This window comes from Protopterus annectens, chromosome 6.part1 (genome assembly GCF_019279795.1).
Source record: "Protopterus annectens isolate FY-2018-M chromosome 6.part1, PAN1.0, whole genome shotgun sequence".
Lineage (NCBI taxonomy): Eukaryota > Metazoa > Chordata > Ceratodontiformes > Protopteridae > Protopterus > Protopterus annectens.
The window spans coordinates 204,912,662-204,940,489 of NC_056738.1; the positions used below are offsets into that span (position 1 = coordinate 204,912,662).

At 43.6% G+C, this 27,828-nt stretch overlaps 1 protein-coding gene across 1 annotated transcript in view; it reads left to right on the top strand.

The window, feature by feature from the left end:
* Positions 1–27,828, top strand: part of EEF1G (eukaryotic translation elongation factor 1 gamma) — a gene marked incomplete at its 5' end in the record, with an annotated part of 807,249 nt that overhangs the window by 456,545 nt on the left and 322,876 nt on the right. Inside the window, 1 exon segment of the mRNA XM_044075667.1 lies at positions 15,350–15,493. Coding sequence (XP_043931602.1) covers positions 15,350–15,493 — 144 coding nt within the window.

Below are 27,828 nucleotides of genomic sequence, written 5' to 3' on the forward strand. Positions count from 1 at the left end.
CGGGAGTTCCTATAAGCTCTCCGACGCCTTCTCCTTCTGTCATGGTCAAAATTCTACTTCCCCTATGGTTATAGTCATTCGAAGTGTTTGGGTTTGAATCTGTTCCATTACTCGCCTGGTTAGCGTTGTGTACGCTTTCCCTTCCTGCGGAAATACCATGTGGACGCTGGGCTGGTGTAATATCCATCTCCGTGTTACTGCTACTTGTTGGATAAGCTGTAACAGGTGTTATGCTAGATTCAAATCTAGCCGCTAAGTTGTCTACACGCTGTGAGGGGGCTAAAATGAGTGCCGTTAAGTTACCTTCGTTGTTTGAACTTGATGTTTGATCCAAAAGTAACGGGCTGTTATTACTCTCCGTTTCCATTAAACTTCCAGTACGTGGAGAGTTGAGAGATTTCTGATGCCATAGAAACCACAAAGACCACGAACCAAGAAAAAAGCTTGACAGCAAAACTAAATAAATCCAAAAAAGGTTCCAGGCAGCAAAAACTCTTCTAAACCAGTTTTATTGAGCGCTTTTCGTCATTCGAAGTAGAATGACTTCTTCAGATAGGGTATACATCACAAGTGTTAGCTTTTTATACTTTATCTACCCCTTCCAATTCAATAACTTACCAATTTAATTAAGTCATTGCTATATTTAAAGGGGTACTTCACTACTTACTGTAGCCCTAACTCACAGCTCATTTAGTAAAAATAGTTTAAAAGTATATATACATACACATATCCCTTGTTTCTCTTATGACAACATTCTATAGTATTTTTATTCTAAGTCTATACAAGTTAAAACAAGTTAAATTTGTAGGTTTAGACCAGGTACAACTTGACAGCAGAAGAGGCCCGTTTAACCTACTCCTGGAAGAACGTGAATTATCCTGGCAATTTAGAACCAACGCCTTTATGGAACCAGGACTTAATGACCACTGTAACATTTCATGCCTCTTGAAGCTTAGAAGCTTAAAGAGATGATGTTAGACTTACAAACAAATCTTGAAGGGAATATTTTAGAATAGCATAATATTATAATGTTCTATCGTATTCTAGATAGAATTTTTACTGCTTTCTACTTATTTGATGTTTTTATATTTTTCTATGTTTTAACTTGTATAGACTTAGAATAAAAATGCTATAGAATGTTGTCATAAGAGAAACAAGGGATTTATATGTGTATGTATATATACTTTTAAACTATTTTTACTAAATGAGCTGTGAGTTAGGGCTACAGTAAGTAGTGAAGTACCCCTTTAAATATAGCAATGACTTAATTAATTTAATTGGTAAGTTATTGAATTGGAAGGGGTAGATAAAGTATAAAAAGCTAACACTTGTGATGTATACCCTATCTGAAGAAGTCATTCTACTTCGAATGACGAAAAGCGCTTAATAAAACTGGTTTAGAAGAGTTTTTGCTGCCTGGAACCTTTTTTGGATTTATTTAGTTTTGCTGTCAAGCTTTTTTTCTTGGTTCGTTCCCAATCAGACAATCTTGCAGAAGATGCTTCAGATTCATAGCTGGCTCAATGCATTACCAATTCTCTGCACTGCCCTTTGGCTTATCTACTGTGACCAGGATCTTCTCAAAATGCCTGGCACCAGTAATTGCATTTTGCAGACAGAGGAATTCAAATATATCCTTACTTGGACGATTGCTTTATTCAAGCAGAGAGCAAGGACATTCTACTAAAGCATCTGGCGTTTGTAAAAAGATTATTAATTTGCCTAGGGTACACAAATTAATAGAAATCAAAACTAGTACTCTCTCAAGAGATAATATTCCTGGGTGCAAGCTTAAATGCAACTGCCCAGATGGCTTATCTCACTCCAGACAAGCAAAGGCAACTGACTTCTTATTTCAAAATGTTAGTAACAAAGACCCAGTTATCTGCAAGGAAAATTCTGCAGGCTTTGGGCTTCATGGCATCCTGCATTCTGCTAATTCCATATGCCAGTCTGCATATGAGGAAACTACAATGGTATCTAAAAAGTGTTTGGACTCCACATTGTCACAGTCTGGAAACCATTAATTACTCTCATTCCTTGCCTGCAACAGGAGTTTCGATGGTGGGAACAGGCCTGTCACCCCGACAAGGGACAGCCATTCACCCTACCCACAGCCAAGCAGTCAATAACCGATGCATCAGATTATGCCTGGGGGGCCCACATGGCAGGAAAATGTATTCGGGGCACATGGCCCACAAGCCAAATGCATCTTCATATCGATCAAAAATATGCTAGCTGTTCAAAATGCCCTGACAACTTTCAAGGATCTACTTCATCCAGGACAACTACTGATAAGGATGGACAATACTGCAGTCATGTGGTACATAAACAAGCAGGGAGGCACACATTCCTACCCCCTCTGTAGACAAGCCATGACTTTGTGGGACACAGCATTGACTTATCAAGTACACTTGCAAGCACAATTCCTGCCAGGAAAGAAAAATACTCTGGTAGACTAAGCAGAAACCTCACTGAGCCCCACGAGTGGAAACTGGATCCACAAGTCTTCAGCATGACAAGGAAATGGGGGCGCCCAAACGTAGATCTATTTGCCTCCCCTCACAACTGCCAACTACAGAGATTCTGCACAAGGACTTATCACAAGCAAGCATGGAAAGTGGACGCTCCATCCCTCACAACTGCCAACTACAGTGATTCTGCACAAAGACTTATCACAAGCAAGCATGGAAAGTGGACGCTCCATATTTCAGCTGGAAAACCCTAACAGTACATGCCTTTCCTCCTCTGCCTCTCCTCCCCAAGATACTCCTAAAGGTCAGACAAGAGAAGCCAAAAATGATTCCGATTGCTCCAGACTGGCCCTGCCAGCACTGGTACCCTATCCTAAAGAGCTTGTCTCAAGGCCCAGCATGGAGATTGCCTCTAATTCCTCACTTACTGACCCAATGAAACAATCCGATCCTGCACAGACAACTCGGAACCCTAAATTTGGCAGCATGGTAGATAATGAGGCCGTTCATAACACAACTCTCTCTAAAGCAGTGATGGATGTTATTTTGGAGGCCAGGAGGCCCAGTACCAGAAATTCTTGTGCAGAAAAGTGGAAGAGATTCTGTGCCTGGAACCAGGCACAAGGAATTGACACTATGTACCAAATATTCCTCAGATTTTACAATACCTAACTGAGATGCTGGACAAAGACCCATCTTTTTCATCAATGAAAATCCATGCCTCTGCCATTTCAGCTCGTTACAATACGGAACCACCCATCCTTTCACATCCGTTGCCAAGACAGTACCTCAGAGAGGCCAAAAACATAAGACCCCCAAGGAGAGCACCAGTACCTGCATGGGACCTCAGTTATGTCTTGGAAAAACTGCCACCTTTTGAGCCAGCCAACACAGCTGAAATAAAGTTCTTATGGAAAACAGCTCTGCTCCTAGCAATAACCTCTGCAAGACGAGTCTGCGTTACAGGCACTCATGGCTGTGGAACCTTTTATCATTTTTCATCCCGACAGGGTTTCTCTGAGGAGGAACCTGACTTTTATGCCTAAGGTAGTGGCCAGTGTGGCCCTAAACCAAACAATTCATTTGCCCACCTTTTATCCAAACCCACAGAATAAGGGTGAGAGACTCCTGCATTCTTTGGACATACACAGGCAGCTACGCTTCTACTTGGGCAGAACTAAAGCTTTCAGAAAGACTGAGCAATTTCTATTGGCATATGCTGCAGGATCACAAGGAAAGGCTATCTCAAAGCAGACTATTTCAAAATGGATAGGTCAATGCATTTGTTTCTGCTATTCACAACATGGCGAATCGGTGCCTAAAGGCATTAGGCCACATTCAACCAGAGCAGCAGCCACTTCAGCCTTCCTCAGAGGAGTACCAACCAAAGACATTTTAGAGGCTGCAACTTGGAGTTTAGTGCACACTTTTACCAAGCACTACCACTTACCTCTCTACTCTAAATCCAGAGCAGGCTTTGCCACTGCAGTTCTGCAGGGCCTTATAGCCTCTCCTAATCCTATTTAGACCCCAGCCACCCAACCTCAGCTTTGGGATTCAACCCAAGTGTAATGACTGCAACAGTGAAACATGATGAACATAGTACAGTTGTGTACCTACCATAAATGTAGATGCTAGAGTGTATTCACTGTTGCAATCCAGGTTACCCTCCCACCATCCCCCTTTTCTTTGCTGGGACTTATCTGTACTTCTCTATCCTATACAACCTAATGTGGTGCATTTGCTTGTAGATGAAGGAACTGTTTATTGCTGTGCATGCATACTTATTGGCATAATTTTTAGCCTTCCAATATGTGGGCGCCTGACATCTGGGTCAAGAAAAACTGAAGAAAATGGCGTTTGCTGCATCTTTTATACCCCTGGCACACTGACGTCAGGGAAGAGTCGACAGCAACCGACGCCGGACCTAGACTTTGGATTTCAGGCCGACTGCGGGTAGCCTGCCAGCAGGATAACCCAAGTGTAATGACTGCAGCAGTGAATACTCTCTAACATCTACATTTATGGTAGGTACACAACTGTACTTTTCCTGCTCCTAGTGTTCCTGACAAAGATTAAGCTCTAGGAAAAAGTGGGCATCTTCCTTTTGGTGCAGTTTTATTTGTATTAAGACTGTGAGGAAAATTGTAAGTTCCTGGAGTGATGTGTTACTGTAAGAGAAGGGGAACAGGATGGATAAAAGACCTTTAGGAAATGCATATGTGCTGTTATATTAGCAAGGCTTGTGCTTTTAGTTGCCATACTTTTTGCTTCATTGGGGCTTGTGGCAAGTTTTTGTCATTAGCCTTTAGTTATTTTTACCCTCTACATCTTGACACATTTTGGTTGTGGTGCATCTACTAATTTGCTGTCCTAGCTGGAGAGTAGGAGTTTGGTCAGTCTTCTGGCCACCCCATAATGCTGAAACAGCTTTAGATTAACTTGCCTAAAATCTCAGGTGTGGCCCTTGGTGTTTGCTGAATTGGATTAGTTTTATAAAAAAACATTTGCTTCTATACATTGAGGTTTCCTAAGTGTTCCAATTGTACCAGTTCAGAAAGTGGCAAATTTAAGTTCACTGGTTTGAACTTGGTTATATGCCCATTGGTGTGGTGAATGTAGTTTTAAGACTAATTCTGATTTGCTTGCTGTATTGAATGGAGGAAACTGCTGTAGTTGGTTTTGGACAAATTGTGAGCTCTTTTTGTTGGGTATATGCACACTACACATAATGCTGTTTGTCACCGAACAGTGCTTGTACTTCATGGAATGTCTCCCCTATTTATTCCCCAGCCATTCTCCATAGATGCTGTTTTGGGGAATTAGGCGCTGTATTGCTTTACTCCGAGCCCAAGAACCTTTGAGTGTGCACATCGTATGTGGGGGATGCACACATTGTGACAGTGTACTGTTACTTTACCAGAATATATTGTGCTGAGTTAGTGTTATCTGCTGCTTAGCTGATGTAATTGTTTGAGGAGAGGATTATTTAAGCATGTGCTTGCAGATTACTATCATCCTACCAAACTCATTTTTCTCATTGTACACTTCAAGTTGTCTTTTATCTGTGTGTTTTTGAGCAGCATCCCTTTATACATAATTGGCTGGCTAACTGCTGTAGCCTGTAACTAGGTGTATTACTTATTTATGCTTAAGATTTTGTACAGAAAATGGCTTAGGCCTTTTAAGTGTGCTCCTGTAGTTTAGAGGATAAACAGCACCGCCTTGCTCAAATATGTGCGCACATTATGGTCTGTGTGGGGCAGTACTGCGTCAGTATAGAACCTGCCAGCCTTTTCCAAAAGTTTGTGCATTTTAACACCATTCTGGGACTATTTAAAGGTTTTTGAATATTTTTGTATGTTATTTCTGAGTCTGACCACATGGGGTCTAGCATCTTGAAGTGATCCTAGTTTAGTCTGCCTCTAGGTATCCCACAATGCAGTTCTGGTCTGTATAAAAACAAAAAAAATACACACAGGCCTCTTCCCTCCCAAAGCTACTGTCACTGCTTTGATTTACATGCTTACACTGCTGCCTTTCAGTTTTAAGTAACATTTCATTCTGTTCAGTGACTACTTAAAACACAGGGCAAATGCCACAGAACAGGCTTTCAAAGTGCTTTTTACTGCGGCTTCTTTTTAGAATGGCTAATTTGCGGTGTTTTGTGAAGCCTGAATAAGTACTACAACTAGTCTCCCATCCTCCTCCACATCTAACTTCCCTAGCTTTCAAAGTGCTAAGGGTGATTTGAGCTGTTTCCTCCTGTGTTTGACAGCTCACAGCAGGAGATTTGACTGGTGTACCATTTCCTTGTTCCATCTAGCCTTTACTTTCCGTATGGGTAGGGGAAGGACCAGGGAGCTGTGACATCACAGCATGGGTGGGTTTTTAGGACGGTCTGGTTATCAGTTTTGGGAGTGAATTGGCCAGAATACTGCCTGTATTCATTGGATGTGATGACTTCAATGAATTTGAGACTGCAGCGAACTTTTTTTGAAAGTGAAAACACCACAGTATGGAAGGAAAGTATTTAAAATATTTTAAATACTGTATAGTTTGTTCATAGCAGGGACTGTAAATACAAAAAAGGGGACAGACAGCACAGCTCCTCTTGGTGTCCTGCAGAGTTCTACAAGCAGCAGCGAGTGTAAGAGTGACTTTCCATTGATTTGTAAGTATTTTTGGCTACTTATTTCCGACTGCTTTTTCTCGCCGAAAAGCAAGTTTCTATAGCTAAATAAGCTCTGCAAAGTTGATTTACTGCATTACTGTTTGTTTTCCTGAACCTTTTTGCACTTTTAAAGTTTGTTTTTGCTTAAATTAACTGGTAGGCTATACACAAGTGCGCTAGCCGATTTAAAGCATTTACTGTTACTGTATCTATTTTCTGCTACTTTGTAAGGAAAAAAAAAATCCTGGTTTCCCGCTTTTCCTGAACTAGAATAGTCCAGTCTTCAGGTATTGCTGATCTCTGGGCTGTTATAGTTCGTGTTGCCCATATCCTTGTTTGGATAGGAGGAAGCTTCTTTTCACCAGTGGGAGTGGGGAGCTCTGAGCAGCCTATCTGTCCCTAAAGGAGTGGTTCCAGCCCAGTAACCTGTAGCTTATTGGCAGTTTTGGGCCATTTCCTAGCTCTTTCTAACCCCCTGCTATAAAGTGCGCTTTAGCGAGCTTTTGTGCGAATTTGCACATAGTGCAGCATTGGACAGAGCTGCTTAATCAGGTTTAAACTATTTCCGGCTCCACAAAGTCTGCTCTTCATTTTTTCCCTTGGAACTGCTCTAACTCTCAATATAAACATTCTATTCTCAATCTAAAAACCCTGCACTTGCTCCTATAAGCATTTTGTATAAGTTAAGCACGTTTTAACTAAAAAAGCACTACATCCTCTTAAAATCCCCTTGAGTACCCTATCCCCCTATAGGTCCTTTGTGATTCAGATAGCAGTTCCTTATAGTATCCTGGTATGTCGAAAGGTCAGTTGCTGGCTTCCTCTCCAGTTCAGCTGGTGAATCTGGGAATCTTGAAGCAATGTTACAACTGCCTCGTGTACACAGACAACCCTCTCCTCCTCCCAACAAATACAAATATATGTGAGATGCAACCATATAGCCAAACTGGAGGCTGAGCGCTCTCGACTCAGTACTGGCATAACCAGTCAGGAGGTGAAGGTAACCACACGCACCACAAATCCAGTCTCACACAGACCTACCACAACTGCAAGCCAAACACATAAACACACAAAAACATACTCAGAAGCTCTTAATAAAAATCTTCCAAAGCAACAGAGACCTCCAAAGCAGACATCCAAGCAACCACTACCTCAAAACAAAACACATGCAACACATAGTTCGCAAAGTCAGTGTGCCAAACAGTCACAGCCCTTAAGGCTAAACAACATACCGGATACACTTGTAATAGGTGACTCTATAGTCAGACACACTGACGTCCCGCTCACCATGCTGAACAAGGAAAAAGGTCATAGTAAGCTGCCTGTCGGGCGCTAGAATCCGCCACATAACACAAGCACTCAGGTCACTCCAAAGCAGGTACAAATAGGACTCATTGTCCATGCTGGTGTAAATGACCGGAGACGTACCTCCCTGGACTACATGAAGAGACATAGAGGAGCTCTCTGATTATGTAGCCCAGGCCGGTATGACCCTGACCTTAAGCAGCATCCTACCCTCACCAAGAATGATGCCACAGTACAAAGACAAAATTATCAATTTTAACAATTGGCTTAAGTATTGGTGTCATTCTAAGGGTGTCCAATGTCTGTCTGCTTGGGATGACATGCTCGACAAGCCACGCTGCTTCACAAGGGACGGCTTGCACCTGTCACCCCTGGGCTTTTGGATATTGGCAAAGGCTCTTGCCACCCCCATAGTGCCTTTTTTAAGCAGGGCTCAAAAGACAAACCCACCTCCCTAAAAACACAAGTAGAAAGAAACTAAGGGTAATACTGCTAAACGCCAGAAGTCTAAAACTCAAGATGCACACTGTCAAAGCCCTCCTCAGTATGGAGAACATCGATGTCTGTGCAGTGACAGAAACCTGGTTCAAGGCTCCCGAGAGCACCCCAGCACTACCAGGTTATACCTCATATCATGCTTTTCGGCCCCAGAACTTGGACCGAACCACAAAAGGAGGGGGAGTATCCATATTCATCAAGGATACCCACACCTCCAGGTTAGTGGCAATGCATGAAGCATTTGAGACCGTCCATGTGCAACTAACAGTAGGCAAAACTGCCCTCCAGTTTGTGGCATGCTACAGACCACCCTCTCAAACTCAAGAACCCCACTCGGCCTTCCTAAAGACACTGGAGAATGTGAAGGTCTCTCCGAACACCATCATATTGGGGGACTTCAACTACCCAAACATAGACTGGGAGCATTACTCAAGCCCCAACACCCTAGCCCAAAGGTTCCTAGAATTCATAAACTCAAATTCTATGGAACAACTAGTCACCTCTTCCACAAGAGGGTAAAACATATTGGACCTGATCATCACAAAAATGGGGACACAATGTTCCATACCAGAAGTATACCCCTCATTTGTAAGATCGGACCATAAGTTAATCTCCCTGGAAATCCACATCCCGCCCCCACCCCCAGCACAGAAGACCACAGTGAAGAACTTCTCAAAAGCTGACTTCACACTTAAGACCGAAGTGGAATCCTTCAAGGCCCCCGGGCCAGTGAAAACCACAGCCCACTCTGCTGAATCCTTTATAAACGCATTCTATGGTCACCTACAGAAATGCATGGATCATGCAATCCCAAATAAAACCAAGACCCATTCCCCCAAAGGCAGGCGACCTGTCTGATGGACCCCAGCCATTAATAAGCTATACAACAGAAGGAGGAAGCTACTACATGATAGAGCAAAATCTCTAAAAGCGAAGGCATCTCTGATCAGTACTAGCAAAAAACTACGAACACTCATAAAATCATCCAAGGCCAACTTTGAGAGAAAAATTGCACAAGACACTAAAGATAATCACAAGGCTTTCTTTAGTTAAGTTAGAAACCTGGGTGGAAACTCTCGGATATGCTCAGTTAGTCCAAAATGACAAAAAATACACTGAACCCACAGACATTGCCAACATACTAGCAGACAGGTTCGGTGCAAATCCCCCCCCCCCCCCCCAGAAGGACAAATATATATCCCAGCAGACTGTTGCCTCCCTGACATCTCAGATGCCCATGTGAGAGCCGCCCTCTCCAAAGCTAAAAACACAGCATCAATGGGACCAGACAGTGTACCAGGTTGCGTGCTACATGAACTCCAAGAAGAGCTAAACTCACACATAAGGCTGCTGTTTAATCTCAGCCTTACTACAGGATATGTACCCAAAGAATGGCGTACAGCAACAGTGGTCCCACTCCACAAAGGAGGTGCTTCTACGGACCCTGGAAACTACCACCCCATAAGCTTGATGAGCCTGGTCTGCAAAGCTATGGAGAGTATCATTATGGAGCTCATAAACAGAGACATTGGGGACCTACAGACATTGGATCCTACCCAGTTCGGCTTTAAGGGCAGATCCTGCCTCTTGAACCTGGTCGACGACTTTGAAATAGTCACCAAGGCCATTGATGAGGGTAAGGTAGTTCACACAGCCTACCTTGACCTTGCAAAAGCCTTCGACACAACACCCCACTCTGGCATCATAGACAAGCTCTCCAGCTTAAATATAAACCCCTATGTTCTAAGATGGGTTGCAAACTGGCTCAAGGACAGAACCCACAAAGTCAGAATTGCTGGAGCCATGTCAGACTCTAAACCAGGCAAAGTGGCGTCCCACAGGGTTCGGTCCTGGGACCCCTGTTCGGTATTTATTTTTCTGAGGTACAGGCTAACATGGGAGGATTGTGGCTGACAAAGTTCGCAGATGACTGCAAACTGGGCACCATAATTGATTCTCCAGCGGACACAAGCATCCTTCAAAAGGGTCTCATAGAAACGGAAAACTGGTGCCAGAGCCATGGCCTTAAACTCAACGCCAAAAAATGTATAGCCATACCCTTTGGGAAAATCTAAGTGCCCACAAATTACCACATAGGTGGTAATCCATTAAGTACGGAAGTAATCCATTAAGTACGGAAGAAGTAATTAGAGACCTAGGGACCCAAGTTGACAGTAACCTCTCGTTCGACACTCGCATTGCCAAAGTGGTTAGAAAGACCTTCTATATTTCCCACCTTATCATGAAGGGATTCACATCTAGATCGGGAGAGGTCATTGTGCCCCTTTACTCTTCCCTCATCAGGCCCATAATTGAGTACAGTGCCCCATTTGGGATGTACCTTACCCGACACCTGCAGCAATTGGAAAGACCCCAAAAGTACCTCACCAAGAGGATCAAGGGACTCAAACATATGCCCTATGCTGCCCGGCTAAAGAAACTCCAGCTCTACTCAATAGCATACCGCCTACTCAGAGGTGATCTATGCCTGACGTACAATTCCATGTCTAACCCGGAATTAATGGACATGCTCCACCTTAGAAAATCCAAATCCACCAGAGCTACGCGAGCGAGAGATTTGAACCTCAGCACAGAAATAAATAGGACATGCTGGAGGGACAGATTCATAACCCAGAGGCTCCCTTCACTCGAATAAAATCCCAGTCCATGTTAGGCAGAGCCCCTCACTGACACTCTTCAAGAGAAATCTTGAGTGGATGGGAGATCGTAGGTTTACCCCGGGGGTCACTTCTGTGTCACTGCTAGACAGAGGTACAGTAAACTAAACCTTAAAATGGGCACAGTATACTCATTCCAAGGGGTGGCGAAAGCCAAACACACACTGGCTAGGCTTATAAATGCCCTAGGGCAGATAGCCTAGTATGAACCTATTTAATAATAGATTGCTGTCCTTTACTAAAATATATTCTCTTCCACAATCTGGTCATGATTGCTGTGTATACATATCCTTTAGCTGACCATTATTTTACTTTGGGGATTTTGATAGCTTTTAAAGAACTGCATAGAGTGCACTTTCCTTCCTCAAGAAGTTGACCCTACACTGCCATGAATAAAATAAGTGAATGTCCACTATTGATTTAATTTGCGTGGCATTTCTGATGCTTTCAGTCTCCTAATTGCAAGCTTGATAAGTGTGAGTGGCCCACGTAGACTTTCCTGTGACCTTGCTTAAAGTTGGATGCTTTCTTAAGGTTTTTTTGGGGGGTGGGGTTCGGATGCGAGGAGTTGGCAGCCACTCTGTTTCAAAATAATTTAATTGTAATAGCAGCAGTGGTACAGAGGGCCCTAGTGTAGTAAGAATAATATGAACAATTTAGAATTTTTTCCCGCAGTACTTTTCATACTAATCTGGTCAGCCGTGGTGGTGCAGCGGTTAGTGTTTGCCTCACAGCAAGAGACGCACTGGCTTGATTGTCGGCTGGAGTGTCTTCTGTGTAGAGTCTGCATGTCCTCCCCACGATCGACTGAAATTTTTAAGACCTGCAGGTGTAGGTGTGGGTGTGCCTTTTCTGAAGGTTGGGCACCTGGCTGGCAACTAGACACCGTAACAATCACTGCCAATCATAAGCGGGCCGGAGATTCGCTGTGGCTAACCCTAACCGGGGAAAACTGAAAGAAGACTGCGACTTTTCATACTAAGTTCTCTAAAGGTGTTGGCTCTTGGATGGGACCAAATAACTTTTTATATAGGTTCATGTTTTTTCACAGGAAATTTGGCACATGACCATGCCTGTATGGTACTGTATATTGCCTACAAGTAGTGTTTCTTATTTAGAAGACTATAGTTGAGTAAGCAACACTCCCAGCATTTAATCTTGTGCCCTTTAAACAATTTTGACATGCCTCTGCATGGTGCTGATACTGTCACTTCCTGGTGAGTGCAACTACATCTATATTTGGGTAAAACAATGATTTACTAAAGTTATTTAAACAGAAACCAATATAATAGCTTGACAGATGAGGTTGCTATCTCCCGATATTTAAGTGGGGAGGGTCGAGATTGCGTGGGAAATAAGGAAGGCCTAGCTAGGGGAGTAACAAGAACATAGCCAGGTGTCCATAAGGTGTGATTTGAGGAGCTTTTTGAAATGAGAGAGCTGTTAGAAGTTATTGGGGTTGGCAGCTTATTCCAAATTTTAGGGATATAGTTAGAGAAGGGAGATTTCCCAGCTGAGTTGTTGCTTTTAGTGGTATCTAGAAGGTGTCTGATACTGGAGCGAAGAGCTTCGGCTGTGGTTTAGGAAATTTTGGAGTGAAGGATTTTTATCAGGTTGGTGGAAAATTTTGTGGGCAAAGGTTAGTTGATTAAAGTGTAGTAGCTGTGGGAATTTGAGCCACTTAAGCTGTTTTAGTGTCGTACAGTGATGTGATATATATAATGCTCCAGTGGCATATCTTGCTATTTTATTATAGCAAGATTCCAGTTGCTTTAGTTCCATTTTGCAGAGATTGGTGAATACTTGGAGGTGGCATAGTGGAGGGTTAATAGGTGAGGGGGGCATAGAGGAGGGTTGATAGGTGTGTGCAGACTGTATGGTAACTTTTGTGTTATTTGTAAGAAATTATATAGATCTGTTTTCTTTTGAACCTTTTTGATGGGTTGGGCAATGTGAATATCAAATTTCAGGTTGTCAGTTTCTACTCCAAGCAGTTTAGTGCGAGTACTTGGTGTGATCATGGTTTTATTACTGGAGAGGATATTAAAGGACTGAGAAGATGAGGGGAATCTGGTTGGGCTAAAAAGGAGGAGCTTGGTTTTGATGGGGTTTAGAAGGAGCTGGGAGTTGTTGAGCCAGATTTCTATTGACTGGATTCTTGGGTTTTGATGATGTGGGGGGGCAGCACATATTAGGGTGGAGTTGTCAGCATATTGTACTACTGAGGCTTGTGGTGCTGACGTCCTGAGATGGTTAGTGAATAGAGATAGAATAGTAGTGGTCTAAGGATCGAGCCTAGTGGAGCCCCTAAGGAGACTGGAAGAGGGATAGAGTTGGTGTTGCCAATGGGCGGCTTGTAGTCCTGTTGGTTAGCTTTCAAATGATGTAATGGAGGAATTGCTGAAGTTTAGAGCATTGAATATTGAGTAGTTTGACCATGTCAGAGATTTTGGATAAGTCTAAAAATATGGGTGATACAAATTCACTGTTTCTATGGTGGGTGACAAAGTTAGTAAAGGATAGTAGTGCTGTGAAAGGGACTGAAGCAATGTTGGGTGTTAATAGTTTGTGGGTGAGTAGGTAGTCCATTAGTTGGTTGTGAATGATATTTTCTAGAATTTTGGGTAGGGGGGAGAGAATGGCTGTTGGATGGTTTTTGAGTCAGTGGAATTGCCACCTTTTGTGTAGTAGAATGTGAGGTTTCCCATATGACAGGTACTTAGCTTTCAAATATTGAATCAATTTGAGTATGGCTACTGGGTAGGCTATTGCTTCTGCTACACTTTGTAGAAATTCTGCAGGAAGATAGTCAGCGGTTAGAGTTGTCAAAAGTTTGTGTAGTAGTACTTTTATAGTTCTTACAGATACTGGGTGTAGGATGAATTGGGAGGTGGCGTCTTGGGATTTGGACATGTTCATGGGTCCAGAGGGGTTGAGTTACTGTCAAAGCTTTGACAGTTTGCTAGGGATTGGATAGTTTCTATTCAAGGTACAACTGTGACATTGAAAACCTTGGTAAGCTGTCATTTTTGAGACTCTAGATTAGAATTGAGTACTTCTGAGTTTTTGTTAATTGGTCAGTGATTGGTATCTTGAATGTTACTTTTTGCAATAAGGGTTTACTGTCTAATTCAGTTTTAGCTTTAAATTAGAAAAATGCGTCAAGCTGCATTTGCATTGTATGTAGCCACAATTTGATTACCAGTAAAGCGGTGGCCCCATCAGGCCTTTTCACAGTTGAACATACATTGTGAAATACTAAAGTGATGTAGGGATATTGGTGCTGAATTGAGAATCAAGATACTATTGACCATATCAGAGGAGCTTAGAATGGATTTGGAAAAGACTGGATAAGCAATTCAGTCATTTTTGGGGGGGGGGGGGGTGCATGCATATTTCCCAAATATGCAACAAAGTCTAGAAGATTTAGGGTCTTTGCCTGGAAGTGTTTACATAGGTATTTTTATACCCCAAGTAGACTCCAAAGAATTTCTTCTGGTGGATGACAAATGTTGAAGGTGTTGATGGGCAAGAAAGAGATGGCTGGGCACATTTTTGGGAGTGTAATGAGCTGGCAGACTTGAGGGTTTCCCTGCCGACCATTATTGGAGATGCTGGGAGAGTGGATTGGATTGACTGGGCAGATTATTTTTTTCTTGAGCTATGATGCAGAATTGGAATTGCTTAAACATAATTAGACTCAGCAAAGCTTCACTATGGTGGCTGCCAAAAAAGCAATTACTAGAAATTGGAAATCGGTCTAGACCAACGTTACTAGAAGTAGTGAATATAGTAATAGAGAAAACCATAACTGGAATCTTTAGAAGAGGAACGAAGCAAACTACATAGGGAAAAATGGGCATTGTGGGAACAATATCTGCAGAGAAGGAATGAGGTTTGAGGCAGGATTTGAATGAGCTATATAATGCTTAACTGATTACTGACAATGATTGGATAAATTATAAGTGGTGTATAATGTTTGCAACTACAGTTTTATTATTGTCTGATGTATGATTGGAATTAAAGTGGTGTCAGTGTTTTTCATTTATATAAATGTAAGGTTGCCTATATGTTGTACGTGATAATTAAAAGATGTTTACTGAAAAAAAAAAAAGATTGAACATGTATGCCTTTAGTGTCTAATTGAAATCGTCCTTATTCTGCATGAAGGTAGACACCAAATGTTTGTTTATAATTGGAGCTATCTGGATCTGTTCCAGGCAACTGAACATGCCAAAGATGATGTGAAGAAAGTCCTGAGTATACTGAATGAGCATCTAATGACTCGCACTTTCCTGGTTGGGGATCGCATCAGCCTGGCTGACGTTACAGTTGTCTGCTCATTACTGTGGATTTTTAAACAGGTAAGGAGGTGGTTTTGGTGTGTGTGACTGTTTACTCAAGCATCCTGTAAGTTTAAACAGTAGCATTATTTCTGCTTTAAGGTTGTGATACCATGATTAAGTTGCACTGGATGAATTTTGTTTAGAGACTCTGCTTTTTATGGTTTATACCTTTGGAGACCCACTGGCTAGAAAGTTTTATGTAGTCCAAGATTGAGGACTTGCCTGGATTGTTTTTTATGAAATTTGCATTCTTCAGCAAAATCCCTTAGTTTGGGGATGGTACTGCACTTATACCAACATGTATGCCATGTTTGGTTTGCTTTGTAAGGCTGCATGTTATCTTCTTTGGGGTAAAAATCCTTGTCTGGAAAGCTGCTGACATGCATTGGTGCCTTTGCCAGTGTCCGTGTAGCAAGTAGATGTTCAAGACATGGCATTGTCTGTGCGAGGGCTTTGTGACACCACCTAGAAATGTCAAATTAAAAGATGTACAGCAAAGATTACTTGGCGCACTCTAAAAAGATGATGGTGGTCTGGGTGTTGTCAGGAGTAATGTGCATTTTCAACTTGCTTAGGTACTTCAAGGATGTCTTAATGCCCTCCACCCCCACCCCCCAAAAAATCTGAAGGTTGAGCTTTTACTGTCTGCTTGTCAGGATTGAAGATACTAAACAGTTAAGTCTTGCATTGGGCCTCCAATATTATGGGAGGAGTTCCGTTCTTGTAAGTGTATATTGGGCTTTTTATACCAGCACATTTCATGATGTCCTTTTTAAAACCAGTTGATGGCTAGTCCACTGTTGAAGATAAGTCCTTTGACTTCCTAGTCATGGCTAAAGGTTACTCTTTGGGACCTTATCAGTAGGCTTGTTAAGGCATTGGTCCCCAGTTGATTTTGTGGTCTTTCGCCCAGATCCTTTAACTTGAGGCGCCCAGGCCTCAAGATTTCACTTACCACAACACTACCTAAAAAATATTTTTTTTTAGCTGTGAAGTAATGCATCTGAGCGTCTGCATACAAAGTGAGCATTTAAATATAGGTAGTTAACTAATTCAAAATGAGGTGCAAGTCTTCCGGTTTATTATTAGCTCACTGTAGTAGTCATAGTGGTATTCATGTCACAGACTTCATGAAATGTCTGAAATATTAGTCATTTTACATATTACCTAAGGAGATGCATGAATCCATCCGTCGGTAGCTGTAGCTTTGCATCATGTAGCAAATCCATTAATGGCTGTTCCTTTACTTGCATCATAAACTATTGGAAGTGTCACACTTGGCTAAAGAGCAGAATACCCAGTAAATGTGAAGATGAAAAATTGAATGCGCAAATGGAAACCTCAGTAAGAGAGTAGAGATTCTGTAATCGAGATGTCCTCACTTTTTCTATGTTGCAGTGTTCTTGGTGTGGTATTTCCTTCCTTCAGGCGACTCCTACTCTGCTTCTATACAAAAACTTCAGCTTAGCTGTGGCAGCTGCGTGGGACGTCACAAGTAGGGCCATAAACCAGGGACCTTAAGTGTGACGTCTGCACGCACAATCCAAAGAACTTTTCAGCTGCAGACTACTTAGCATCATATGATCGCTCTCCAGACGTCGGATTGATTATAGATAAGTAACCCGTTGGGTTTTTGCATTTCTAATTTTTTACCGATCTTTCGCATTGCTTAGGCATGGTGGTTGTAGCTTTCAGCTGATGTCAGGGGAAAAAGGGAAAGTGCCAATGCAGGCACCAAATTCCCCATAAGGACGCCCACGACAAATGCGTTTTCTGCTTAGGCCGGGAACACTGTCGTAATGCCTGCCCTATTTGTAAGTCTTTTGTGCCCAAGACCTTGTGTAGCAGTCTGGCAGCTTTAAACCTTTACTTAGAAAACCAGCGCCTCAAACGGCTGGCTCTTGGGATGGATCCCGCTTTGGAGGACGTCCAATAACTTCCGCGAAAGAAGGCCAAGATGCCTAGGCCTTCATCTCCTGACACACTCACCCGGGCGCCCTGCCATCTACCGATTTGTAGGAGTTGAGCGCTCTACGGATCTGTCTGCTTCATCTACCTCCCTCGCGGAAGCCGCTGCACAGCCGACGTCCGGCACGTCCACAGATCTTTCTCCGACACCACTTGTCGATGTCAAGGGGGAACCAAATTTGGTGGTTCCTCCGACCGGGATACAAATCTCAGAATACAGCTGCTGCCAAACCCAGCTCTAGACGGACTCCAACCAAAAATAAGCAGAAATCAAAATATTACATCTGCTTCTGAAGCCCCTCCTGACTTGGGAGGCCTTCACCACTTCTCTTATACAGGCATTTATGGTCCTTAGGCCTTCTGCTTCACCCACAACTACGTTACCTCTGTTAAGCTGTAGGCCTACCTCTGCTTCTATTCCCCAGGCCTACCTCTGCTTCTATTCCCATGGCTCCCCTCCTTGAAGAACAGCATGAATCTGCCTACTCTTCCTCGGATGAATCCATCTCTTATGCATCCCAGCTTGCTTCTCCCAAGAAATATTACTCTCCTAATGAGGATTCTGTGGAGGGGGATTCTCCACCTGAAGTCCTTCATTTTGGTGATGGTTTCACCAAATGTAAAGACCATTTCAAATGAGATCCTTCACTTGCAGCAGTTCAAAGTATCTTTTTTGGATTTCTGTCATTTGTGGAGTCCCCCCTCCCCTTCAGCTGTACCCCCTATTCTTCCTGCATACTTGGATGCATTTTACTGCAGCTTCTAGAACTCCTGACTCTTGGCCTCCTGCACCTAAGCACCCAGACTGCTTCTACAAGGTGCCAGAGGAACAAAAATTCCTCATAAAGCCATCCTTATCAGACCCAGCAGTGATTGCCACTGCCTTGATACAGTCTAGATGGCTAGCTCCTGCCTCCCTATTGCCCACGGATAAAGATAATAAATCCATGGGTAGGATAGGCAAGAAGGTGTACACTTCCTCCACTTTGGCCTTCAGAGCCATTAACTATCAAACACACATGACCAAGTATGCCCTGGACTTAGTATCCCAAGCTGCCTGTATGCTGGCTTTAATTCCTGACAGTCCCATTAAAACAGATATCTCCTCCAAATTGTCCTTAGCACTACAGGTGGCTAGACACTCTAAGATGCAGCTACAATGCTGCAGAAGCTTCTGTTCGCTGTGCAGCATCTGTCCTTGGGAGATATTCCTGGCTTAGACTATAGAATATGCCAGAGGACTTGAAGTCCAAAATCCTGGATGCCCCCCTGGATCACAACTTCCTCTTTGGAAAGCAGTCAGCAGACCTATTTAAGAATCTGCAAGAAAAAAAACAAAGAATTACAGGATATTAAACCTCTTCTGATAACCCCTATACTCAAATGTTACAGAAACTACCCGGCTAAGACTACCTATTAGGAGAAATCTGCATTCTGCTGCCTCCTCCTCCTCTTCCAGATCCAAAAGAGGAACTAGAAGATATTCCTCATCCAAGCCCACTTCCTCAGCCTAGACCACTCTTTCAGGACAGGGGAGGTCCTAACAATGCATGACTGCCTTGCTCATCTGCCCCTCTCAGCTCGCCTTACCACGGTCTCCCCTTCTGGAAGAAAATTACCACAGACCAATGGGTATTGACCATTATTCAAAAAGAATACTTTCTGTCCTGGAAACAAATTACTCCCTGGAAGAGCATTCCATTCCCCCCCCAAAAAAAATAGTTGCCATCTCTTACCACAAATTGTCAAACCTGCAGCCACCAGGGCACAATAGAGCCTTTCCCCACAGGACAAGGAAAGGGATTCTATTCCTGTCCCTGGTCCCTTGAAAGGACGGTCCCTGGAAACCCATTTTGGATCTCTCCTTCCTAAACCTTTACTTGTAGGTACCATCCTTCAAAATGCTGGAACTTCCCACTCTTACCACTCATACCCTCAAATGCTTTCATGGTCATCTTGGACCTAAAAGATGCTTACCTGCACATTCCCATCAGGGCCTCACACAGATGTTTCCTGTGTTTCTCTGGCCCATCCTCGCACTTCAAATTTACGGCCTTCTCCTTTGGCTTATCCACTGCCCCAAGAGTGTTTACAAAGTGCTTATCCCCAGCTATTGCCTTTTGCAGGACCCAAGAAATCCAGATTTACCCATGTCTGGACTACATCCTTATCCTAGCACAGTCAGATTCCTTCTTAAGACATTTTCACTTCATTATGTCCCTACTACAAAGTCTAGGGTTCACCCCAAACCTCAAGTTGTCCTCCCTGAACCCAGACAGGGACAAGATATTCCTAGGTTGCAGAATCGGTACAAAACAAATGTCCCACAGGGCAAGGTTCTATCTTCAACTTAGTCTTGCTCTCCCAGACAGTCACTGCAAGGCAATTCCTTCGACTCCTGGGATTGATGGCAGCAACCATTCCCATGCTACCATTGGCCAGAATGCATATGTGAAAACTGCAGTGGTACCTCAAAAATATCTGGTCACAACACCAGAGTCACTTGGAACAAGTTATTCCCCCTTCTTTCCTGTTTTAAAGAAGGAAATCTTTTTTTGGTGGCTCCAACAAGTACACTTAACCCGGGGCTTCCACTGCAGCCCCCTCAACCCACACAAATATTGCATACAGATGCCTCGGACTCTGGTTGGGGAGCCACCTTGCACTCTTAGTCCAAGCTCAGTGGCAACCTCCCATGAAAATCAAACATCAATGTAAGGGAGACGACAGCAGTTCCTTTAGCTCTACAGACCTTCATACCCCTACTGCTACCAGGTCCTCTTCTGATGGTGACTAACAATACCACTGTAATGTGGTACAACAAACAGGGAGGTACCCAAGGCATACCAATTGTGCAGGCTAGCCCTACTAATTTGGGACCTAGCATCCCAGCACAAACTATCCCTGCAAGCCAGCTACATCACTTCGCAGGACAAGCAAGCAGACAACCTGAGCAGAACATTCTCTCCACAACACAAATGGATGCTGGACAGGACAGTCTTCCTAAACATAGTCCACCGGTGGGGCACTCCATAAATAGACCTGTTTGCCTCCCCCCAGAACAGGCAGCTGCAAACCTTCTGCACAAAGACTTACTCCCCCCAAGCCTGGAGAATAGATGCCTTAAGTTTCACCTGGGAGGACTCCCCCCAAGCCTGGAGAATAGATGCCTTAAGTTTCACCTGGGGAGGACTCCCCCCAAGCCTGGAGAATAGATGCCTTAAGTTTCACCTGGGAGGGGAAGTTCTTTTACGCCTTCCTTCACCTTCCGTCTGATTCAGAATATCCTTCTGAAAATCAGGAAGGACAAACCAAAAATCTTGCTAGTGACTCCCTACTGGCCAAGTCAGCACTGGATTCCCCTTCTACACAATTTAGCCAAGAGCAATCACTGCAAGTTACCCCACAAGGTGGACCTTCTGAGACGAGACATAGGAACTCTCCTACACCAACACTTGCAAATGCTATCCCTGACTGTGGGTGATAAATTACTAATCCCATTCAAACACCACTACTCAGAGGACGTGCTATCAGTCCTGAGCGAGGCCAGGAAACCCACTACTAGAAAAATCATACCTTGCTAAATGGGAAAGATTTACTCAGTGGTGTCTGGGACAAGAAAGGGACCCTTACGAGGCTGACACACCCCTAGTCCTCTCACATGTGTGAACTTATCAAGGGTGGACTTTCCTATTCTTCAGTGAAAGTGCACCTCTCTGCATTATCAGCCTGCTTACTCTGTAGCCTCCCTTTTTAGCCAGGCTACTTGTGAAACTTTTCCTTAAAGGGGTCTTGCACATCAGACCACCTAAGAAGCCTATCCCTCCTCCTTGGGACCTGAACTTCATCCTGGAAAAACTCACCCAACTTCCCTTTGAACCGGCGAATACAGCCTCTCTACAGTTTTGTACTTGGAAAACAGTACTGTTGGTGGCCATTACCTCTGCCAGAAGGGTTTCCGAGCTACAAGCCTTAATGGCATGCTCACCTTACACCATTTTTCAGAGACGGGGTCACACTGAGAACTAACCCCTCCATGCCCAAGATAGTCAATGACTTGTCTCTAAATCAATCCATTCACCTACCCAGTTTTTTCCCCTCTCCCAATAACCAAGGAGAGAGGATACTCCACTCCCTAGAATGTCCACAGGCAACTGAGATTTTACCTGAACAAGATTAAAGACCTTAGGAAATTAAACAACTTTGTATTTTTCCACCCCAGGACATTCGGCAAGGTAGGTCACCAAACAGACCATTGCATCCTGGATTAGAAAGGTGATCTGTTTCTGCTACTCAAACCACGGAAAACCTCCTGCAGTTGGGGTTAAGGCACACTACACAAGAGCAGTGGCCACTTCCAAGGCCTTCCAAAAAGGCATGGACATGGCTTCCATTATGGAAGCAGCTACATGGTCCACTATCCACACTTTAACCAAACTTTACAAATTGGACCAAATCTCCAAAGCATGCTCAAGATTTGCCAGGGCAATCCTACAGGGCTTTGTGGAATAATCATCTGCATCCACCACCCTTTCATCAAACTAAGCTGTGGTACTCTCCCACACCAAGAATACTGCAACATAGGAATAGAAGGACATAGAATAGTTCTGTAAAATCTTACCATAACCATAGATGTCCTCTTCCATGTTGCAGTATTCCTTCCCACCCACCATTCCCCCTCACAGACTAACTGTTCCCTGATGTCTCTCCATTACGAAAGAGACCCAGTACCTTTTGCATGTCACCTTTGGCAGCCTGTCCTGTTGGGCCATCTATTTTGCCTGCTTAGCTTCAAGTTCTGAGGATTGTGCGTGCAAACGTCACTTAAGGTCCATGGTTTATGGCCCTGTGTGAGACTTCCCATGCAGCTGCAATAGCCAAGCTGAAGCTTTTGTATAGGAGCTGACGGACGAGTCGCCTGAAGGCAGGAAATCCCACACCAAGAATCCTGCAACATGGAAGAGAAGGACATCTATGGTTATGGTAAGTTTTTACACAACTTTTCTTTTTATTCATCCCGCAGGGTATTAAGGTAATCCATTTCTCTCTACGCAGGTTGTGGAAGATGCTGCTGATATTTGCCTTTTTAAATAAAATTTAAAACTCTAATTTTCTCCAGACCACTTCTAGCCATGTTCAGTGGTGGTGGAGCACATCATAGGAAATTGGCTTTGAAGCCCCCACCTGGCCTAGCATAGGTATTTTCCATACTTTGCTTTTAAGATTCGATGATGGAAACTCGTGCTAGAACACATTTTTTGTCCTTTCTCAACACTTATGTTCACCATTGATGGGGTTTGTGGTACTGATTTATACTCTGAATCCTTTAAGTCACTTATTTGAGATTTGAAGTGGTCAAAGATGAGTGCCCCCTTTACAAAAGCCTCCTAGATTAACTTATTTAATGGTGATAAGCTTGTGGATCAGCTTAGTGATTTTAGGTCTGTATAGCTCCAGAAATGCATGGTGGGGTTGCTGGTAGCGAGGGTGAGTCTTGGATTATCCCATCCTTTGAGCTGTATATCCGAACTGATATTAAAACATCTTGGATGTACCATGACTGTGCTCCAACCAAGGCTGTGTGGAAAGACCTGCACACTCCACATCTAGTGTGAATTCCTATGTGGTGGCTTGTCCAGCATAAGTACCAGAGAAAGAATCCAGAGCTTAAGACAGGTATGAAAAAATTCTCTGCTCTGTTGTGGCTTTAGCCCTTCAGCTCTGTTCATCTTGTTACTTCTAGGCCCACCTTGTGAAGAAGATGTTGGGTAAGTTCGGCCTTGTTGGAGCTAAGCTTAGGGTAGTCTTTGGCCTTTCAGTGGCTTCCACTTGGGGGGCTGCCTTGTCAGTCTAACCTCAGCTGAGCTGACGCTTTAGTTATGGCTGTTGGTTCATGTTTGTGTCTGAGCAGAATTGGCTTGTGTTCATGGTGGATCCCTGAAACAAGTTCGTAAATGCCCAGTTTTAAGTTGGCTAACATAACCAGGACTGGCAAATGAGAAAACAAGTTGTTAGTTATTTGGACGACTTCTAATTCCTTTCCTTCCAGTCCTAATACTTCTAGTAGAACTGACTGTATTTTAAATTGGATGTCCAGTTAAGGCCCCTTCAGACATCACATGCTTTTCCAGTGTTGGTCACAAGTTTTGATTCTGCCAATGAGCTTTGAGGTCTTTACTTTGTAACTAACCTTTTTTTGGGGTCGGTGCAGTGGTTACCCCATTTTTGAGATTAGAAAAGGGCAAACTCTTCTGGACATGTCACTGCTTTTTTCTGGAGCTTCATTTTCCCTCACTACAAAAGCTCTCTTGGTCAGTCTAAATCTATAGTGGTTTTGGAACAAGCCCAGATTATGCTGCTATAAGTCAGATGTGCTCTCATCGTTAGGGTGGTGGTCTGTTTTTTGGTTTTGAAGAGTGTAAATAGTACGCTTAAATTTGCATTTGTAACTGCTCCTAGTTTAGTTGTATTTTTAAACTAGGTAAGCTACAGGTTTAAAAATCTAACTTGGGGGAGTCTGTGCCTCTCGCATCCCAATTAACTTAAGTTGCACAACCACAAAAGAATTCTGGAGAATTAAGTTACACAATTTGCCCTATTGTACCACTTTATTTTTTCATCAGAAAGTCCACCATTTAAATGAATTGTCAGCTAAGCACATAACTGAGTTTTCCAATTCCACGTGGTTCTGATAATGCTAGTTGTGGTGGGGGGTCATTTTGTGACCGCTGTTAGTTTGGACTACTAAGTAGACATCACTTTTTGATTTGTGTTAGATTATTCCATAATGTATGTTGTACTGCTTGTTTGAGGACCTGTTGCTGCCAGGCACTGTCTTTGTTTTAGTGCATCGCAAAGCTACCTGGAGTTTTTCCATATATCCAGTCCTGGAGGTGGTTTTAGATCTGAAGGAATGCTGTGTGAGCTGGACTAATTGGGGGTGGGGGGTTAGACTCATTAAGGATGGATTTGGTCTTGACCTTGGGGAAGGTACTGAATAGTAGTCTGTCTAGCGTTCTGGGTAAGGATTAACAGAATTCAGGGTCTTGACTGCCTCATCTTCTGGACTTGATAGCGGCTACAGTTTTTTTTTTTTGTGTCATCTGGAGATGCAAAGATTGTACTGGATTGTGTTAATGACTACAGCCATCCACATGCTCATAAACCTGCTTTATTAGGCCTTGGAATAGTGGACATTGCCCACCTTCAGATGCTTGGATCTGCAGATGCATTCCTTAACAGATACATGGGGTAATTTCTCTCTGCATGGAGTGGTACAGTGCACTCCTGAAGAGCGGAGAGTTCTAAATCAGCTAGATTTCACAGCATTTTTTTTGTTGGCCCTTGTGGTTAGAGCTAGGGTCTACATGGTTGTACTACACTTTGCTGACAGCTGATGTTCACCTGGTGTTGCTTATTGAGTCATCATGTCGGCAGCTCATTTTGCCAAGTAGGGATGTGAAGCAGATTTGAGTTGTATCTGATCCTTTTCAGGAGCTCTGCTTTTAGAGGCCATGCTTTGACATTCCTGGAATTGTAACATACCTAAGAATGGAACCCGTTGCTGCCCAGGAGAACATTGTTTTTTTTGTCTGCTTTTTCTGTTCAGTGCAGCAGGGCAAAGATGAAGGTTAGCAGTAAACTAATTTTTATATCCCTTGGAACTAGGTGTTCTCTAAGATAGTCCTGCCACTTCTGGTTAGGTTTGCTGAAAGATGCCTAAAACTCTGTGGATAGTCGAGAGGTCTCTAGTTTACTGTCCAGGATTCCCTAGAGGTACACAAAGCATTCCTGGTCCTAGTGAAGGTGTTTTCACTGCATTGCGATAGTTGTGGCTCCACTGACTGCTTAATTCTTGGTGTACATCTTAGATGGGATTGTGCAGAAAGCTTCCTGACTGCTTCAGTGGGTTTATTCCTCTCTGTTGGAAATGTTCTTATTTTATTGCCACTTGTACCTCTCTGGTCAGTCACTTTGTATGTGTTTTTGTACCCGTCGAATACCTGTTTTGACTTTTGGTTTCAGTTCTGCGTTCAGGAGTATTTGTTGCACATTTTGCAGCTTATGCAGGGAAGGATTGTGGCCCTTTACTAATCAGTCAGGCACCTCTGTAATGAAGTTCTGCATTTCTTTTAGTTGAGAAACTTCTTACTACTTCAGGACATGAACTTTTTAAGGCAGATGGGCTTACCAGTCTGCCTTTTGGTCCTGCTAGCCAGAGGTGTTAAATTTTGTTTATAGAAAACCCAATTACTGGCGGTGGATGTTCTTCGTTCCACATTGCTGCAGTCCTTACTATTGGGGGTAGTCCGCTGTCCAGTCGGCCCGAATACCAGAGTATATGGCTGACGTCGGTCAGGGCGCATTAGACTGACGTCAGTACGTCAGGGTACTAATGCGCATGACCGACGTCATATCCACAGTCTTTTTTGCCGCATGGTCCGATGCAGAAGCAGTTTTGCGAGTGCAGGTTGGCGTTCTGAAATATTTCCGAGGGCGGAGTTTCAGACGGAATAAGAGTTGGCTAAGTACCCGTTGGGGAACATTTTGGTTTTTACTTGCCTCAGTATTTAACCGGATGTCAGAAAAAGTGAATAACTGTATTTCTTGTGGGAAACAGATACCTCATAGGGATTACCATACCTTGTGTATACCTTGTTTAGGGCCTGAGCACGACGTTGTTGGATGCCGTTCTTGTGCTAGGTTTAACAAACGCACTATTAAGAGACGGTTAGACTGTGCCAGGTTAGTGTTTGGGAAGCGTTGCAATTATAAAATGCCGTCGGATGCTCCGACGCCCGCTTCGTCCAAGAAGCGCAAGGACAAAACAGCGAAGCCTAGGGTTGATGAACCGGCAGTCCCGGACGTCGGTTCTTTAGAAGGCTCAGTGGAGCCAGAGGTTTTGCCAGGAGTTTCTTTGGAGTCTCAGGCAGAGACTTTACTGTTACAGGATGTGCCTTCTCAGGAGGTAGGCCAGGCTGAGGGGGCTTCTCAGGTAACTGTTCTTCCCTCTCTTCCCAAGGTAGTTAGAGCCTCTCCTTCTGTTGCCAAAACTTCGAGAGGTAGGCCAAGTTCAGCTTCAGTGGGGGCTTCTCCTAGCATTTCAGGTTCTGTGCCTAAGAAACATATGCTTAAAATGGCAGAAGATTTGATTACTATGATTAGAGGTTCTATGCCCCCTCCTGATAAGAGGCCTAGGGTGGAACCGGAGTTTGATAGTTTTGAACAGTGTTCAGAGGCTTTTGAGTCTTCTGCGGAAGATTTGCAGGAGTATCCTCCTTATTCTGATTCTGATGTGGATGATTCCACTCCTACAGCTTCTCCTCCTGAGGATTTCTCATTTTCAGAGACTCTGCATTCCATGAGGGAGCACTTTAAATGGGAAGGCCAGGACTACTCTGATTCCAGGAAAAGGCTTAGGGAATTCTTGTTTTTGCCCCAGCATAGGCCCTTAGCTATACCTCCTGTGTTGAATGTGGTGGAAGATGTTTTTGCAGAGGCTTCCCTGAACCCTGATTCTTTGCCTCCTGCTCCTGTTAAACCTGATAGGTACTATAGGGTGCCTGAAGCTCATAAGTATCTTTTAAGAGTCCTAGGGCAGACCCGAAACTGTTTCTCAGGGACCTAAAGGTGTTAAGGCCTCTGTGGTTAAAAACCCTGTTCCCACTGATAAAGAGGCAAGGGCTTTGGATAGATGGGGAAAGAAAGTGTATACTTCTTCCACTTTAGCCATGAGGCGTTGAATTGTCAGTTTCACATGCTTAAATATCAAAATTATCTCCTTTCACAACTGAAATCTAAGGTGGATGCTTTGGCGGAAGGTATTGAGTGTAAAGAGTTGCTGGATTTAGTTCATGTGTCTGAACAAGTGGGTAAGCATTCTTTGCAATGTGGTTTTGATGCTGTACAGGCCTCCTCGAGGGTGGCTGCCACTAGTTCTGTTCTTCGCAGGCATGCCTGGTTGAGGGATCAGAATTTAGCTGAGCATGTTAAGACAAGGATTTTGGATGCTCCTTTACAGTCTGATGTGTTGTTTGGTTCGCCTGTGGAAGCAGTTTTAAAGAAAATGGAGGACAAAGCTAAGTCTATGCAAACTGTTAAAGATTTTTTGCAGGTGCAGCCACCGAAGTTTAGTAGAAATTGGCCTACTAAGGGATGGACATATCCTGCTTATGATTCCCAGTCTAGGGGTAGGTCTAGACGTGGTAGGGGCAGAGCTCAAGGTTCTTTTAGGCCTAGAACAGGGAGTTCACCTGCTCAGACTTCTGGTGAGGGCAGGGGTCAGTCCTTTCGTAAACAGACTCAATGACCTGCCTTTTCAGCTGCCAGTAGATTCTCGTCTGGCAGCTCCTTTAGGAGGAAGACTGTCTCTTTTCAAAGGAAAT